This window comes from Salvelinus namaycush, chromosome 5 (assembly GCF_016432855.1).
Source record: "Salvelinus namaycush isolate Seneca chromosome 5, SaNama_1.0, whole genome shotgun sequence".
In the NCBI taxonomy this organism is placed as follows: Eukaryota; Metazoa; Chordata; class Actinopteri; order Salmoniformes; family Salmonidae; genus Salvelinus; species Salvelinus namaycush.
Genome location: NC_052311.1, coordinates 33,585,564 through 33,605,332, shown reverse-complemented (window position 1 = coordinate 33,605,332; position 19,769 = coordinate 33,585,564). Strand labels below are relative to the sequence as shown.

Sequence of the window (19,769 nt, the reverse complement as noted above, 5' to 3'; positions counted from 1 at the left end):
TAATCACACATCATCATAATCACGGTCAGTCTATCAGTTCTCTATCCACGCTGGTGAACATGGGATGGTAATGCAGAGGTCCCCTGGCCTGCTCTGCTCTGCTCTGTGGAGATGATGGCCGGGCACGGTGGCTGTGAGGTGGTGTGCTGGGTGAGGATTGTCCCTGAGATGTGGAGAAGAGCACCTTCTCTTCAGTCTCTCTCTGCCTTGTGGCCCCTACCTAAGACACTGGGGGGCCAAATCCTTTCATCTCACAGACTTTGTACCTGACTACCTTACTGGGCAAAGAGGAGCCATCCAGGACTCTGAGTGGCCCCACACTCTGCTCATATCTCAAACACACTGGGGCCTGCAGGTAAGATGCTAGAGAGTGCTCACCTGTGTGTGTGTGTGTGTGTGTGTGTGTGTGTGTGTGTGTGTGTGTGTGTGTGTGTGCGTGCGTGCGTGCGTGCGTGCGTGCGTGCGTGCGTGCGTGCGTGCGTGCGTGTGTGTGCGCGCGCATGTTTGCTCACTCCTGGAAATCCACATACCATTGCGTGGGGATCATAGGCCTGCCCGTAACTATGTCAGTGTGTATTGTATACAGTCCATACTGACAGCATGAATGTAGGACAAGACTGGAGAATGACAAAGGCCTTGAACAAATATACATTGATGTCACTTCTGATTTGATACATTTTTCTCTCTGGAGCCAAAAGCTTATCTTGCTTGCAGACTGTTACTCTGATTTAACTACTTCTCAGAATGTACGCCACAAAGGAAGAATTAGGGAAGAAAAAACACACATTAAATACACACACAGCCTTACACACACTCTTGCATGAGCACACGTAAGCACACACAGACACACACACACTCTCACACGCACACACTAGGGTTGGAAATGGCCAGGAACCTCACAATACGATATTATCACAATACTTAGATGCCGATACGATATGTGCTGCGATTCACACGATTCTCACGATTCTATATGTATTGCGAATTCATTTTATTGTGATTTGATGTTCCAAACATATTGCTCACTATATGTCTTCTACAGAGAGACAAGAGAGAGCGTGAGGAAATTAGTTTTATATGTTGGCTCACTACTTAAAAAGAAGATGGAGAATAAGCTATGCGATTAAAAAGTGTTTTGCCGCAGGTACACGTGACTAGCGCTAGGTACCTACAGTACTATTTAAAACATTTTCCAAATCAACATTTGGAGTCAAATATCAATATAATATTTTCCAAAAAGAATATTGCGATATGTAACTGTATCGATCTTCTTCCCCATCGCTAACACGCGCACACACACACACGGTTCTCCTGACGTGGGGCTCAGTGTATGTTTCTCATAATATACATAAACATTTATAAATCTGATTTAAAGGCATATTGGATTTCAAAAGGCTTCCCCAGCTCTGCACATAAAGAGCTCTAATGGGAGCCATATTGTGGCCTTAGAGAGGACAGGGGCCTGACTGCTGGTGAAGTCACCCTCCCATTCCTCACTCTCATCCTCTCTCTGCTCTTCTCTCTCACCCTCTCTCTGCTCTCTCTCTGCTCTTCTCTCTCATCCTCTCTCTGCTCTTCTCTCTCACCCTCTCTCTGCTCTCTCTCTGCTCTTCTCTCTCATCCTCTCTCTGCTCTTCTCTCTCACCCTCTCTCTGCTCTTCTCTCTCACACTCTCTCTGCTCTTCTCTCTCACCCTCTCTCTGCTCTTCTCTCTCACCCTCTCTCTGCTCTCCTCTCTCACCCTCTCCCTGCTCTTCTCTCTGCTCTTCACTCTCCCCCTCTCTGCTCTCTCTCACTCTCTCTCACCCTCTCTCTGTTCCATCTCTCACTCTCGCTGCTTTTTCTATTGCCCTCCTGCCCCTTACTCTCACCCTTTCAACTTCTCACTCTGACCTTCAACTCTCTGTCCCTCACTCACCCTCTCTCTCTCTCTCTCTCTCCCTGCCTCTCAGTCCCACACAACACTATCTCGCTCCCCTTCTCTAACCCAGCTTTCTTCCTCCCTCGCTCTACAATCTCTCCTCTCTTATCTCTATCCTTCACTGTTCCCAGTAACTGTTACAGTGTGGAAAACATGCTTCACCAGGGAATATAATCAGGCATCGCTACTCAAACAAGTCAATTAAACCACCTTTTAGAACGCTCCTTTAAGTGATCAGGTAGGGGTCAGCAATCGACAAGCGGCTTTTGTGCACCCTGCTGCCCATTGTATGTTTTAATTTGTGTGAGGGATAAGGTGGCGATCCAAACAGCAGGTGTTCAGGGCCTCACAATGCCAACCCCCAGGCCACCCCACCCACTCAAGGCCTTTAAACCACTGAACCAACTCGTCTGGCACAGAAGCTGACAGAGTGTTTTACTTTACCTCGGGCGAAATCACTTACAAGACCGCTTTATTGATACATCGACCGACCGGACAAGAAAATCCATTTATTTTGGCCCAGGAACATTATGTTGCACAAATGACATACCGGGTGACACGTGACGAAAAGGCCCCCAAAGCCCCTTCAAATCCATGGGAGAAAACATATAAAGGATCTCTCTTTTCTCCATCTAACATTTTGCTTCACAATGTGTTTCCTGCTGTAATCTGTTATTTTCCTTGAAGCCGAAGTCGTCTGGTCTTCCACAGCAGATAGGTATGCTCCATTTCCTTCTCAAAGCCTCTAAACCATGTTTGGAATCTTAATTGAGTTACTCCTCTAGTGCTCAGAACTACACTATATATGCAAAAGTATGTGGACACCCCTTCAAATTAGTGGATTCGGCTGTTTCAGCCCGACCCGTTGCTGAAAGGTGTATACAATTGAGCACACAGACATGCAATCTCCATAGACACTGGCAGTAGAATGGCCTTACTGAAGAGCTCAGTGACTTTCAACGTAGCATCGTCATACAGTAGGATGTCACCTTTCCAACAAGTCAGTTCGTCAAATTTCTGCCCTGCTAGAGCTGCCCCGGTCAACAGTAAATGCTGTTATTGTGAAGTGGAAACGTCTAGGAGCAACAATGGCTCAGCCATGAAGTGGTAGGCTGCACAAGCTCACAGAACTAAATCGCTGAGTGTTGAAATGCATAGCGCTGGGGTGGGCAACTCCAGTCCTCAGGGGCCTGATTGGTGTCACACTTTTTCTCCATCCCTAACAAACACAGCTGATTAATCAAATTGCATTCTAAACTGAAGATCATGATTAGGCGATTATTGGAGTCAGGTGTGTTAGCTGGGGCTGGGGCAAAACTGTGACACAAATCAGGCCCTCGAGGACTGGAATTGCCCACTCCTGCTAGTGGGTAAAAATAATCTGTCCTTGGTTGCAACACTAACTACTGAGTTCAAAACTGCCTCTGGAAGCAACGTCAGCACAAGAACTGTTAAGTCGGGAGCTTTACGAAATGGGTTTCAATGGCCGAGCAGCCGCACACAAGCCTAAGATCACCATGCGCAATGCCAAGTGTCGGCTGGAGTGGTGGAAAGCTCGTCGCCATTGGACTCTGGAGCCGTGGAAACGCGTTCTCTGGAGTGATGAAACACGCTTCAACATCTGGCTGATTGACAAATCTGGGTTTGGCAGATACCAGGAGAAGGCTACCTGCCCGAGTGCATAGTGTCAACTGTAAAGTTTGGTGGAGGAGGAATAATGGAGCTGTTTTTCGTGGTTCGGGCTAAGCCCCTTAGTTCAAGTGAAAGTAATCTTAACGCTACAGCATACAATGACCCTTTCCTGTTTCAGCATGACAATGCCCCCGGGCACAAAGCGAGGTCCATACACAAATGGTTTGTCGAGATCGGTGTGAAAGAACTTCACTGGCCTGCGTAGAGACCAGACCTTAAACCTATCGAACACCTTTGGGATAAATTGGAACGCCGACTGCGAGCCAGGCCTAATTGCCCAATATCAGTGCTCGACCTCACAAATGCTCTTGTGGCTGAATGGAAGCAAGTCCCTGCAGTAATGTTCCAACATCTTGTGGAAAGGTTGTTGTCCTGTTGGAAGGTGAACCCTCACCCCAGTCTGAGGTCCTGAGCTCTCTGGAGCAGGTTTTTCTCAAGAATCTCTCTGTGCTTTGCTCTGTTCATCTTGCCACCACAATGCTTCACCGTAGCAAATCTTCTTTCTCATGGTCTGAGAGTCCTTTAGGTGCCTTTCGGCAAACTCCAAGTGGTCTGTCGTGTGCCTTTTACTGAAGAGTGGCTTCCATTTGGCCACTCTACCATAAAGGCCTGATTGGTGGAGTGCTGCAGAGATGGTTGTCTTTCTGGAAGGTTTTCCCATGTCCACAGAGGAATTCTGGAGCTCACTCAGAGTGGCCATTGGGTTCTTGGTCACCTCCCTGACCAATGCCCTTCTCCCCCGATTGCTCTAGGAAGAGTCTTGGTGGTTCCAAACTTCTTCCATTTAAGAATGATGGAGGTCATAGGGTTTTTGCGGACCTTCAATTCTACAGACATTTTTTGGTACCCTTCCCCAGATCTGTGCCTCGACATAATCCTGTCTCGGATCTTTATGGACAATTCCTTTGACCTCATGGCTTGGTTTTTTCTCTGACATATATTGTCAACTATGGGACCTTATATAGACAGGTGTGTGCCTTTCCAAATCATGTCCAATCAATATAATCTACCACAGGATGGCTCTAATCAAGTTGTAGAAACATCACAAGGATGATCAATGGAAACAGGATGCACCTGAGCTCAATTTTGAGTCTTGCAAACGGTTTGAATACTTATGTAAATAAGGTATTTTTGTTTTTGCTTTTTTATACATTTGCAAAAAAATATAAAAACCTGTTTTTGCTTCGTCATTATGTGGTATTGTGTGTAGATTGACAAGAAAAAAAGATGTATTTAAAACATTTTTGAATAAGGCTGTAACGTAACAAAATGTGGAAAAAGTGAAGGGGTCTGAATACTTTCCGAATGCAATGTGTGTACGTATGTAAGCTGCCATTTCATTTGGTAGAACATATAATGTCTTTCATTTACATTGTATTAGGACGAATGTGGACAGAACTGATGAGAACATTCTTTCCTCGAGCACTTACATGACCATATTACACTGAACAGTTGACAAGTAATTGGAGATCTGCAATTAACATAGCAGACATTTTAAAGTTATCATGTTCTCATTGGAATGTTAACTGATTTATGTAAGTACACAGATCTGCACAGGCCATTGAATGATGGCTACCATCACAAATATTTCCAGATCACACACAAACTACAAGACATTTGAGACTTTACTGCAGCTGATGCAATGATTTTCTAAGGCTCTTATCGGGATATTGGTGGTTTCCAGGGTGGAACGTGGCCCATTGCTCCCTCCTTCCCTCCCTACCGCAGTCCTCCCTTTTTTTCCAGCACATTCAAGCTCTTCCCTCTTCCCAGTCCTGTGTGTTTTCCTGTTGGAAAGCCACTTCATTTCCACTTGTGACAGATCAAATAGGGAGGTTTGTAACCCAATCACGAGTCTGAGGAATCAAATATTCTCTTTCTGCCTTTCTTTCATCTCCTCCACAAGGGTCTGGATGCAACACATACAGTGCCTTGCAAAATAATTCACCCCCTTGCCGTTTTTCCTATTTTATTGCATTACAACCTGTAATTTAAATTGATTTTTATTTGGATTTCAGGAAATGGGCATACACAAAATAGTCAAAATTGGTGAAGTGAAATGAAAAAAAGTACTTGTTTCAAAAAAAATTCAAAAAAATGTTAAACTGAAAAGTGGTGGGTGCATATGTATTCACCCCCTTTGCTATGAAGCCCCTAAATAAGATCTGGTGCAACCAATTACCAACAGAATTCACATAATCCCCAAACATATGGAAGAAGGTTCTCTGGTCAGATGAGACTAAAATTTAGCTTTTTGGCCATCAAGGAAAACACTATGTCTGGCGCAAATCCAACACCTCTCATCACCCCGAGATGTGGTGGTGGTAGCATCATGCTGTGGGGATGTTTTTCATCAGCAGGGACTGGGAAACTGGTCAGAATTGAAGGAATGATGGATGACGCTAAATACAGGGAAATTCTTGAGGGAAACCTGTTTCAGTCTTCCAGAGATTTAAGACTGGGACGGAGGTTCACCTTCCAGCAGGACAATGACCCTAAGCATACTGATAAAGCAACACTCGAGTGGTTTAAGGGGAAACATTTAAATGTTTTGGGATGGCCTAGTCAAAGCCCAGACCTCAATCCAATTGAGAATCTGTGGTATGACTTAAAGATTGCTGTACACCAGCGTAACCCATCCAACTTGAAGGAGCTGTAGCAGTTATGCCTTGAAGAATGGGCAAAAATCCCAGTGTCTAGATGTGCCAAGCTTATAGAGACATACCCCAAGAAACTTGTAGCTGTAATTGCTGCAAAAGGTATCTCTACAAAGTTTTGACTTTGGGCGGGTGAATAGCTATGCACGCTCAAGTTTTCTGTTTTTCTGTCTTATTACATGTTTGTTTCACAATAAAAAATATATTTTACATCTTCAAAGTGGTAGGCATGTTGTGTAAATCAAATGATACAAACCCCCCAAAAATCAATTTTAATTCCAGGTTGTAAGGCAACAAAATAGGAAAAATGCCAAAGGGGGTGAATACTTTCGCAAGCCACTGTACACGCACGCACACACCACTGGACACCAATGTTACTGCATTCCTAGGGCGACAAATCAACCCTGACATCTCTGTGGAGAGTGCCCCTTCAAAACACATTATCATAGACACCTACTTAACATGCAGGGTGACCACATTTAAAATACCCAAATTATGTGACAAAGGGATGATATTTGCGGGACATTCACAGGTCAGTGTAGTCTACAGTACATTCATATTTTTGGGGGGCTGTCCTCTCCAAGTTTAGCTGGAATTTATACCAAAAGGATTTTACAAATGTGATTGGTTGACGATATTACATTGGCCTACGTGCCAAAATGCGGGACTATTCCACCGGGGCGGCAGGTAGCCTCGTGGTTAGAGCGTTGGACTAGTTGGAAAGGTTGCAAGATCAAATCCCCGAGTTGACAAGGTAAAAATCTTTCGTTCTGCCCCTGAACAAGGCAGTTAACCCAACCGTTCCTAGGCCGTCAATGAAAATAAGAATTTGTTCTTAACTGACTTGCCTAGTTAAATAAAGGAAAAAAAATATCCGTACATGTGGTCACCCTAATAACGTGTGTATAGTTCATGGATCACTTAAGCTTGGCAAACATCTTTAACCTACAGGTAGCTACATGTAATGATAATAATTGCACACCGTCACCATTACTGCAAATAAACAGGACTCTGACCTACACTCTCAATACATTCAGTGATGAGTCACACACGAAAAGACGGGAAAGGAGATATACAGTGAGCTCTAAAAGTATTGGTACTGTAAATGTTTTATTTATTTTGGCTCTGTACTCTAGCACTATGGATTTAAAATGATACAATGACTATGAGGTTAAAGTCAGCTTTCATTTGAGGATATTTTCATCCATATTGGGTGAACCGTTTAAAAATTACAGGACTTTTTGTACATAGTCCCCCCATTTTAGAATATGTTTCTAAACATGTTTACATTAATGTGGATGCTATCATGATTACGGATAGTACTGAATGAATCGCGAATAATGATGAGCGAGAAAGATGGAGGCACAAATATCATAACCCCAAGACACCATTACAATAGGGGATATGTGGAGGTATGAAATTTGTGCTTCTGTAACTTTCTCACTCATCATTATTCACGATTCATTCAGGACTATCCGTAATCATGGTAACATCCAAATGAATGTAGAACTCTTTAGAAATATATTACATTATTATTTACAATGAAAGTGACTCCAAAATGTCACAATACATTATTTACAATTTCTATTGGGCACAAAATAATCTGAAACACAACCAAAACAAACAACAAATGTATCCAACAAGTTTGTAGAGCCACAAGCTTGATGTAATCATTGCGTGCTAGGAATATGGGACCAAACACTAAACTTTTAATTAACAAGTTAATTTGTCTTAAAATGGGGGGGACTATGTACAAAATGAGCTGTAATTTCTAAACGGTTCACCCGATATGGATGAAAATACCCTCAAATTAAAGCTGACGGTATGCACTTTAACCTCGTTGTATCATTTCAAATCCAAAGTGCTGGAGTACAGAGCCAAAACAACACCAAAAAAATTTCACACTCCCAATACTTTCGGAGCTCACTGTAACCTAGCAGTCATGCTCACATAGTACTTCCTAAACCTAACATCCTAACATTTCAGACGAAGAACTGCTCTGTATTTACAAAAATAACAGACACCACTTCATCACTGGCCTGACGATGACTCAGCCATGGAATGTTAACGCTATTCGCTCGGTGAACAAAGATGACTAAGGAAGATGACAGCAACAATCTGTGCCATTTTCCATTGTTTGTGAGGCAGCGTTAGCGGGATAGGTTGCATTTCACTGGGACGTTTGTTTTCTAAATATTTTCTTTAACGCACCGCCTGGATGAGTTCCCAGCTGAAGGACACCCACTTCAGACTATGCACAGCCGACAAAAATGATTTCTATGTTTTTCTCATTGCCACTGTTTACTTTCACAATCGTTTATTTTCAAGGCCTGACAGGCAGGCAGGCAGCTCGATCATCCCAGCATACCTGAGTCAGTGTTTGCAGTTTGTACAGTACATGACTCCTTAGATTACATCTGTACGGCGGACTTCAGAGGTGACAGGGGCACTTTTAACGCTCCTGTGTGAAACTCGATCTGACAGACGCCGAAGCAGCCCGGGGCTTGAGGTGCAGGAGACACACAGCATATGTAAACCAAGGAAGATGGAAGAAGCCAAGGAGGAAGAGAAGAAAGCAGCCAACACACAAACAGGGGGAAAGAACGAGGTGCACTGCCAGAGATTTAAACAAGCGGGGACAGTGATAAAACATACAAATAAATCACAAGATTCTCTCGTGAACACTGTCAAAGTAAGGAGTAAGGCGAGCAGTTTAACCAGACCCCCAGCGCTCCAGTATAGAGCTATGGAGAGGGTTGTTCAAACACCATTAAACAGAAACTTCACATGTCACTGCCTGGACATCCTGCCTCTCTTTGCGAACATTACCCCCAGATCGAGACGCCACATACAGTCACATGCTGATCAACTCACAGCACAGCACAGAGAGCATGCAGTGATTCCTGGCTCCATACATTGTTTACTGGGTTGCTAGCTGCAACGTAGTGTTTGGGGCCCTTGCGCAGCTTACATCACAGTGACAAAGACACCGAAACATGCAGAGAGTTATCCATATTTCTTAGATTGGGATAAACACTGTTTCACATGCAGCTAAGTTTAGCGAGAGCTGAGAATATGAATGATGGTCTGATGGGACAAAGCAAATGAGCTTGATGTGTTGCTTTGGTGACAGAACCCCGACAACAAAAGACGGGCCTTGTTAACCTAAAATGGCCCCAGGCTCACAGACTCTTACAGACGATCAAATCCAGTCTTGCATTAAAGCATGACACACACTTGGACGAGTTATGGACTTCTGTGTCCCTACATTTTGGACTTACCTCTTCAAGGGCATCATTCGTGACTTGGACCACTTTCTCAACAATCTGCAACAGAACGTTTGCTCCTTCTCTCTGCCAGCTCTGGCCTTTTAAGTGCTGGCTGAAATAAAGCATCTCCAAATATTTTCCATGCCGGGTGATTTTTTTATAAGGTGGACGGCTGATATTTCCCAGTAGGCTAACGCTAGCTGAGCCTGCTGGCAGTGCCAGCTGCTGGCTGCCTGGCAACTTCAACTCATTATCAGACAGTTCAACTGGTCAACTAATACCTTAGACACACCAGTAGGATTGTCAAACGCTTGCCTCCCGACAGTACTCAGCACCCGAACAGAGAGTCTGCAGTCAATCTTTTTTTGTGTTCAAACAGCAAAGACCTTGAAGTCGTCAGCCACTCAGCCTTGTTGAAATACTCCAGACCAGAAGGTGGCAATGCATGTCCGTGTGTGTTGCTTTATGATCTAGTCAATCTTAGCTAGCTAGCTGCATTAATGTTGCTATTGTTGTAGAAAGCTCTTGTTGATACTAGCCAGATGGCCACAGCTAGATAACTTCCAAGCAAGATGACAAAGAAACAGTTTAATTCACTCTCCATAATCGCATACAGCCCATAGATACATGTTTAGCTAGCTTGCTAACGTTACCTAAATTGTTAGCATGATTTGCTAGCTAGCTGTTGTGCTAGTTAGGTAAAGTAAAGAGACAGATAGAACAATGGGCCATATGTTGCACTGGATGTATGAATCTGATGCATCCGGTTGGCATTTCCACTCACCTCCAATTTTATTTTACTGCTTGCCTGAGTTACTTGACGTGGAATAGAGTTCCATATAGTCAAGGCTCTATGTAGTACTGTGTGCCTCCCACGGTCTGTTCTGGACTTGGGCCTGTGAATAGACCTCTGGTGGCATGTCTTGTGGGGTATGCATGGGTGTCTGACAGTGGTGGAAAAAGTACTCACTTGTCATACTTGAGTAAAAGTATAGATACCTTAATAGAAAGTTACAGAGTAAGATAATACTAGAGGAAAAGTCTAAAAATATTTGGTTCTAAATATACTTAAGCATCAAAAGTAAAAGTATAAATATTTCAAATTCGTTATATTAAGCAAAGCAGACAGCACCATTTCCTTGTTTTTAAAATTTAGGGATAGCCAGGGGCACACTCCAACACTCAGACATCATTTACAAACGATGCATTTGTGTTTAGAGAGTCCGCCAGATCAGAGGCAGTAGGGATGACCAGGTATTCTCTTGATAAGTGCGTGTATAAAAGTACTTTTGGGTGTCAAGGAAATATAGGGAGTAAAAAGTACATTATTTTCTTTAGGAATGTAGTGAAGTAAAAGTAAAAGTTGTCAAAAATAGAAATAGTAAAGTAAAGTACAATATCCCCAAAAATGACTTAAGTCGAGGGCCCTCGGAGTGTGATGTCAGGAAAATAACCTCACACTCAACGTCAACAGAACAAAGGAGATCGACGGGACAGTGGAAAGGTGGAAAGGTGGAAAGGTGGAAAGGTGGAAAGTTTTAAGTTCCTCGGCGTACACATCACGGACAAACTGAAATGATCCACCCACACAGACAGCGTGGTGAAGAAGGTGCAACAGCACCTCTTCAACCTCAGGAGGCTGAAGAAATTTGGATTGTCACCAAAAACACTCACAAACTTTTACAGATGCACAATCGAGAGCATCCTGTCGGGCTGTATCACCGCCTGGTACGGCAACTGCTCCGCCCACATCCGTAAGGCTCTCCAGAGGGTAGTGAGGTCTGCACAACGCATCACCCGGGGCAAACTACCTGCCCTCCAGGACACCTACACCACCCGATGTCACAGGAAGGCCAAATAGATCATCAAGGACAACAACCACCCGAGCCACTACCTGTTCACCCTGCTATTATCCAGAAGGCGAGGTCAGTACAGGTGCATCAAAGCTGGGACCGAGAGACTGAAAAACAGCTTCTATCTCAAGGCCATCAGACTGTTAAACAGCCATCACTAACATTGAGTGGCTGCTGCCAACATACTGACTCAATCTCTAGCCACTTTAAAAATGTAAAATTGGATGTAATAAATGTATCACTAGTCACTTAAACAATGCCACTTTATATAATGTTTACATACCCTACATTACTCATCTCATATGTATATACTGTACTCTATACCATCTACTGCATCTTGCCTATGCCGCACGGCCATCGCTCATCCATATATTTATATGTACATATTCTTATTCATCCCTTTACACTTGTGTGTATAAGGTAGTTGTTGTGAAATTGTTAGATGACTTGTTAGATATTACTGCACGTTCGGAACTAGAATCACAAGTATTTCGCATTAACATCTGCTAACCATGTGTACGTGACAAATATAATTTGATTTGATTTAAGTAGTACTTTAAAGTATTTCTACTTAAATACTTTATGCCACTGGTGTCTGAGGGGGGTGCTAGTAATATAAACAGAAAGCTTGGTGCAATAAACATGCTAATAATTCTCAGAAATACTAGTAGTGATGAAGTTAATCTCTCCTCTACTTTGAGGAGAGATTGACATATTATTAATGTTAGCTCTCCGTGTACATTTAAGGGCCAGTCGTGCTGCCCTGTTCTGGGCCAATTGTAATTTTCCTAAGTCCCTCTTTGTGGCATCTGACCACACGACTGGACAGTAGTCCAGGTGCGACAAAACTAGGGCCTGTAGTACCTGCCTTGTTGATAGCATTGTTAAGAAGGCAGAGCAGAGCTTTATTATGGACAGACCTTCCCCCATCTTAGCTACTGTTGCATCAATATTTTTTGACCATGACAGTTTACAATCCAGGGTTACTCCAAGCAGTTTAGTCTCGTCAACTTGCTCAATTTCCACATTATCCATTACAAGATTTAGTTGAGGTTTAGGGTTTAGGGAATGGTTTGTCCCAAATACAATGCTTATAGTTTTTGAAATATTTAGGAGTAACTTATTCCTTTCCACTCATTCTGAAACTGACTGCAGCTCTTTGTTAAGTGTTGGTAGCTGACGTGTATAGTGTTCTATCTTGGGTTAGTCTTTGGTAAAGACACTGCATTTACTCTGGGCAGCCAGCTACAGACAGCTGCTTCATGGAAACAAATCCATGGTGATTTTATTGTAATGTTACTAGCTACAGTGGCCAAAAAGCTAGCTTGGTAAATCATTTAGTGTTGTGTGCATTGTGCTGCACTTACCACTTTATTCATTTCACATGAAGTGTGTGCGATTGCCTTGCTCAGTTAGCAAGCTAACGTTAGCTAGCTAACTAACTAACTAACTAATAAGCTAGTGCACATCAAACCTAACAAAAAAAAGTATTCTTCAAGCACGAAACTCCTTAGCTAGATGTAAAATATGTAAAGATTTGCTCCAGAATTTTTTATTTATTATGCATCTTTATTGTTTTAGCAAGAACAATTCTGATGAAAAGGGTGGATTACACTGGGAAAAGTGCCTTAATTTTTTCATTTTTGTTGTCACTCCTGTCGGCTCCCCCACGTGGAGGTTCATGCTCTCTGATTGGGTCAAAGTCAAGTTTTCAGCCACTGCCGTGCATTGAGATTCTACAAGTAGAAACGGCATTTTCGTCTGTACCAGGTCGGTACACAGCAGGTACGTCTTTTGTAATAGCAAAAGAAGGAATGGCCTCCTACGGTGATAAGTACCTATCGGCAGTCCATCGGCACTCAGATTCTCTGTGTGTTTCATGCTTAAGACACCAACTCTAGAAGATTCACTCACTGAACGCATGTCCTATGAAGTCTCACCACAAGACAAACTCAAGTTAAGCTTAAGTTCGTTCACCACCTAGGCAATGGATTTGGGATGTAGACGAATCTAGTAACTTTGTAGTGTAGGCTACAAATGGTCTAGGATAATTTCATCCTCCCTTTGAGGTGTTGATTAGCAGTGTAATTGGGATGATGGATAGTTTAAGTGATGGTGACCGCACACACATCGTTCTAAGCTGACAGCCTCCCATTCTCCCACCCTGAGTGGTGGTGGACTGTGGGTGCGGCTGGGCTGTAGTTCATCCATCATGGTCCCAGCACCAGCACCAACAGCTTGATAAGAGCCAGGAGCAGCATACAGTACATACTCATCAAGCACACCAGCAGCCTACACAGTTCCACATTGTTCGCAAAGTGTGAAGTCGGTGGGAAAGCTGGGGAACTGTGGAAAACTCCACTGTAGAGATGATGGCATTCTTTACAAAAAATATGAATGAGAGAGGTAGAAAGAGAGAAAAAGAGCACGTGAGAGTGTGTGTGTGTGTGTGTTTGCCAAGGAGAATGAGTGAAAAGAAAGAAAGAGGTGTGAGTAATAGAGTAATAGCACAATTTCAAAGAATAAAATAGCTGTTAAAAATCATATTAATTTATTTATGTGAAGGAAGCAGTGTTATTGGAGGAAGCAGTATCCCAACAGTGAAGTCATAGTACCCATTGCCCAGCATGGGGCAAGGGCTCAGTCATTAGAGCTAAATCAACACTCCAGGGTGTTCTGGGAAACCAAGCAGGGTGTGAATTGCACCCCAGAGTAGAGGCGCCTGTTCCACCTTGGCCACCATCGTTAAGCCCACACAATCCTTCTGCTCAAACAAGATGCAAATGAGATAGATCTCAAGTGGTCCTGAGTAATGACAGAACAAAATTGATTGGGCTTCTACTTTGGTATTCTATAGGAGCTAGGCTGGCATTCCCCTTTGGAAAGCAGGAATGTTCAACAGACAGGTTTCCTCCTTTTATTACGTTAACACTCAAACATCCTTCCTCAAAACAACTGTGAACAAAATGGGAACACGTCTCATTGCTGCCTCCTATCCGCAACTGCAGTCAAACGTCCCACAGAACTTGACCAGCAACTAAATAAAGAAAATATAAACACTTTTTCCTAAAAGGGGACCCCTCAATCCCACTTAGTATTATAATGTATTTTCTCAGTGTAAAATGTCTTGGGACTGCTCTCTCAAATTCAACAGGTCTTACGGGGTCAACTAGCCTCTGGCTAATGCGAACACTGTTTGCTTTCATACCACTTCCAAGCAAAAAATGATTGTGTTTTGTTGTTTCAGTGCCTCACATGTTTTGTAACCCCCAGGTCCCTAAGCTGCTTAGTTATGCTAGATAATAGGTCCCATCTCCTAGAATCACCAGAGGTGGAAAGACTGCATTTTCATGGATTTCGAGATCCACTTCTCCATAGGGTTGCTATTTCATGCTGTCCTCAGGTTAATTTGGCTGAGGCTGACTAGACAGGAAAGAAAGCAAAGGCTTCAGGGTAGGGAACGTTATAGCCACAGATCAGACCTGAACTGCTGGCACTCCCTAAAAGTGTCATTGCACATGACACACTTCATAAAATGACAAACCTAGGCACATATTTTTATTTTGACAATATTATAGGTGACTCACTCCTTTGTTGCACAAGATGCTTTGATTCCTGAGTGAAGCTGTTAATCTTACTTTCTACCCTGTTATAATCAAGTAATAAGGGTTTATTATCAACAACTGATATGAGATATTTCCCTTTCCTATTTAAATATGAGGTAAAAGTATTCATCCACATATTTCACTGGTTTATTTTGTGTTATAGAGGTATGGGTGTTTGAGGGGATAAGGGCACCTCATTATCTCCAGTATGCCCTTGAATTCCTTCAGTCTTCATTAAGCCACGTCTGGTCTAATTGGTCCCCAATGTTACTAACTTTGACATATAGCCTACCTGTGCCTGGTTATTCATACAGGTTCCATACAGGCTCTGTTGAAATAAATAAAACGAAATGTACACACTGGCAACCGCCCTAATTAACAACATGTTTCAGTGTTGTCTCTATTTTAAGATTGACATTACAAAACGATCATATACTCATCTAAAGATTAGCTAAATATTTAAATCCGAAGACTCGTCAACATTTTGAGTGAAATCGATGTCTCGCGCTCTCAAGATCATACAGCTTCAGCCGACCCGAGCACGCAGGCAAGGCAGGTGCCAGATGTGGCGCATCTTCATAGCTGTATCTATCACTGTTTGAAACCACAATCAACAGGCTTTGCATCTGACTACATTAACCACTCATACATTAACCACTCACTCATAATCACCTAGGCTCTGAAAATATAAATGGACACAAGAGCAGTGGAATGATGAAAGCTTTTCGGGTTACTTACAAACGCTCCGCGTTCCTAGGTATTCCTTTAGGCACGGTCCTGAAGCCTTGACCCTGGCAATCCACATGAGATCCAGAGCAACTGCATTTGTGAGGACATCCATTCACCGCGGCAGAGCACAGCAATCCGCACATCAGAACCCATATCCCCCAGTGATACGCCGTCCACTTCTCCTGCACAGTCGGTAGCATGGTATCCACCGTGGCAAACAAAAACAACAGTCTTTAAAACTAAAAAAATCAACACTGAATTAAAAAATATATAAAAGGAGGAATCCCCCAAAAGTAGATTCAACTTTCGTATTACAGGCAATAATAACTAGTTGCAGTTCAGTTAAAGGCTAAAAGGTCCAGAAGCTAAGAATATGAGTAGATCAAATCAGCTTCTCAAAGTTAAGTAACTTCCCAAAGAAAATCGATGCGGAGTTGGGCTCATTCAAAGTCCCACTCGTGTTCTGCTGTTTCCTCACCATTGATACAAAACTAGAAATATTAGAGAATGAAAAAATCCTTTCTAATCCAATTTCAAGACACTCTTCACCCGGATTCGTGTGTAATTTGACCTAAACAAATCTTAATCGGAACGTCTCCAAATTCTCAATTAAAAAAGTAAAAATGACAAAAAATAAGTACATAAAGTAACGTTTCAGATGTGATAACAATGTCTCAGTTCTTGCGGGAGCAGCAGCTAGAAAGTATCACACAGTCCCATTCCAATTGACGCCTTTTTGAAACAAGAACTCGTAATCACAAAACTTCAGCAGAGCGCATGTAGGCTGGAGTCTGCGAGAAAACTCATACCTATTTCCAACCCCCAAATTCTCCACTTCAGATTCCTACTGGTTCGCACTGCGCTGATGTCACTAAAAGCAGAAAATAAGTTATTCGTCTAACTTTGTTTTAATGGCCCTCATCTGCTCTTTACATTCAGTAAGTGAAATAATAAAGAAAAGTACATGGAATTTTGGAATAAGTTACACGCAATGAGTTTGCAATTGATGAGTTACATGGAAAACTTCAAGAAGTTTAGAGTTTAGGCATTAAACACTGATGTGTTTAGAATCAGGCAATTATATTTTCCTCTATTTTACCTAGCGTGGTGATATGATAGCCTAGTGCACAATTATAAATTAGGCTATTTGTGCCCAGAAACTGTGAATCTTGATTGATTGTTTCTAGTGTCAGGGTATTGTTAAAATTGAAGTGGACATGACAATGACAGATGCATTTAGAATGACTGAGTGACAAGGGCAAGGACTCGGCTTAAAAATAGTTGTTTAGTAGGCTATATAATACGTTGAAGGCGGTACACTGCAATAAAACAAAGATTGGTTGCCTATTTTCCCATTTTGCTGACCCATGCTTTAAAAAGTAGTCTGAGCATAAAAACACATTTCTTCAATTACACTTATATCAATAACAATAGGCCTATATCTGAACGAAATTGAAATAGTTGTACAGAGTGGCCAAGCACTCACGTTCAATAGTTACAGTTCAGACTTGAGGCACTCTTATCCAGTCTTCACTGAGCGGTCTGTTTTACTGTCATTTTGCAGTTGCAGTGCCCTCAACTGGTGAGAAATAGACCTATAATTCGATTTGAAACTAACCCTCTTCTCTCATTTGAAGTACTCTGTAAAGTGAATAGTTTCAGACAACATGTAGCTGTCAATCACAATAATAGGCCTACACTTATTGATCTTATTGAACATTTGAAATGCTAATTTCGCTTTGCATTGGTGGTTAAAGCTGACTCAAATGTTGGATTAACTAGGTAATAGCATTTTAATATCATACCAAGTTACAAATTCAGATAAAAAGCAGACCAAAACAGAATATAGGCAGATTTTCCTCAATACCATAGTCTTAAAACGCACCCGAGAACTCTAATGTTAGGCGGATGGGGCCAGCAGCTGCGTCAGACATTGGCTGTCAGACTCTTCTTCCTCTCTCTCTGTCCAATAAAGCTCCACCGATGAGACTTGTTTAACAGACTGAGCAGATTTAATCAACTGCCATCTGCCAGGTTAATCCACTTACATTATTTTCAGTTACGAGCAAATTGAGATGTAATTTATGACATTCTGGACTCCTCTCCTCTCAATGTCTTCCCTCTGCACCCTCCCTCTCCCCTCCCCCCCTCTCTCTCCCTTCCTCGTTCCCTTTCTCTCTCCCACACTCTCCCTCTATCTATCTTTATTATATCAAGGTGTCTGGATAAAGCAGCGGGATCACATGTCTACCTACTCCTCTATCTGGACCCAGATGCCAGTGGTTTGCAGATGCAGCTCCATGCCTCTCAGTTTGAGGTGAAGAGTTAACTTATTCTTCAGTCTGGAGACTGAGTGAGGGGCATGTGGCTAAGCTGTGAACCATGTGTGCCGAGAATTTACTGAGACGCACACACACACACACACACACACACACACACACACACACACACACACACACACACACACACACACACACACACACACACACACACACACACACACACACACACACACACACACACAGCAGCGGCCACATAAATCAGGTGTGTGTCTGTGTGTTTAGGGGTGGCTGAGAGGGTTTACTGTGTACTTCACCCTTTCCCCTTTCTCATCTCAGGGATGAGGAATGTACTGTCGTTCCACCTGTGGATGAGTGTGGATAACAAGCATGGCGAGGACAGATATGCTCTACATGTGTCTCAGAGAGCTATGGAGACCAGGAGGACCCTGGAGGACCCTGGAGGACCCTGGAGTTTCAAGGCCACTTTCCTTAAGGTCAGTCAACCACTAACCAGTCCAAACTGCTGTATTTCCATGCCTGCCGAAACCACAAACAGAGCTTGGGCTCCCTTGAAGGTGTGGTGTGCCTTTATGTGTGTGTGTATTAGTGAGAGACAGAGAGAGAGAGAGAGAGAGAGAGAGAGAGAGAGAGAGAGAGAGAGAGAGAGAGAGAGAGAGAGAGAGAGAGAGAGAGAGTGTGTGTGTGTGTGTGTGTGAAAGAGAGATACCAAGTGAAAGTGGATGTCGGAGGTGAGGTTGCAGAGTACTGATGATCCAGGGTGTTAAACCATACAGGCAGGATTTATGTTCATCACATACAGTACATACCCACCCTAATGCTTCCCAGGAAACGTATATGGACAGTGTATAGGAGAAACTCGGCATGGGAGATCAGTTCGCAGAGCAGAGGCCCACAGCAGTGCTTAGTATGGGCCAGCCAAAGACCTGTCTGAGGGAAATAGCCATTAGCGTGCCATTAGACATGAGAGATCCTTTTAATGGATGCCTTTAACAGAAAGAGAAATCCAAACTTTCCACCAATTACGTCAATTTTCCTGCCCATCTCAGAGCTATAGGAGCAGGGGGGGGGGGGGGGGGGGGGGACCCAGAGCAAGGGAAAGGCAATGTATATGGATTTCCTCTCAATGCTTGTATTCACTCACTCTGTCAGTAGGGTTGAATTGCATCATGTTATTCTGGGTTTTGGTTTTGTAAAATAGAGGACAGCTGTAGATCTTTAAAAACAGTCTCCCACTCCTACCAAGCTGCAAAACGCATCACCTGGTTCACTAAGAAAATACCACATTACATTTTATGTCAACCTGACAATTGCTATCAAGGTTCTCAGAGATAACTTGTTTCCTTTTTTTATCAACTCTACAGCTGTTAACCCTCACTTCCAATTTGTTCCCGTGGACTTAGCATGAGTATAAGAAAAACAAAACAAGAATAGGAAGTAGCTTGCTCTCCCCAGTCCCCCAGACCTCCTGAGAGTTTCTCAGCTTGCATTGTTGTCTGGCACCTCTGTTTGCTCGCAGTGTGAGATAGCGAGAGTGGGTAGGGGAGGGGGGGCAGGAGCCCGCCCGTGTGGTGGCCAGCCGGCAGAGCGCTGGCCGGTCAACGGGACAGCCTTCCTGTGTGAGACAGCGCTTGTGTCAGTCCCAGTCCCAGTGCCATGTGTGCCCAGTTAAGCGGCCAGCCCCCAGTCCGCAGCGCCACAGAGAGGCGCTAATTACATCCACATTGTCTCAACTCGTAAAGG

At 43.2% G+C, this 19,769-nt stretch overlaps 1 protein-coding gene across 1 annotated transcript in view; it reads right to left on the bottom strand.

Moving 5' to 3' along the window:
• slit3 (slit homolog 3 (Drosophila)) overlaps window positions 1-16,472 on the bottom strand; it is a 195,405-nt gene extending 178,933 nt beyond the window's left edge. The window contains exon 1 of the mRNA XM_038994006.1: window positions 15,736-16,472. Within this exon, the coding sequence (XP_038849934.1) occupies window positions 15,736-15,926 (191 nt within the window). The 5' untranslated portion in view covers window positions 15,927-16,472. The remainder of the gene's footprint in view (window positions 1-15,735) is intronic.
• Window positions 16,473-19,769: the final 3,297 nt, after the last annotated feature.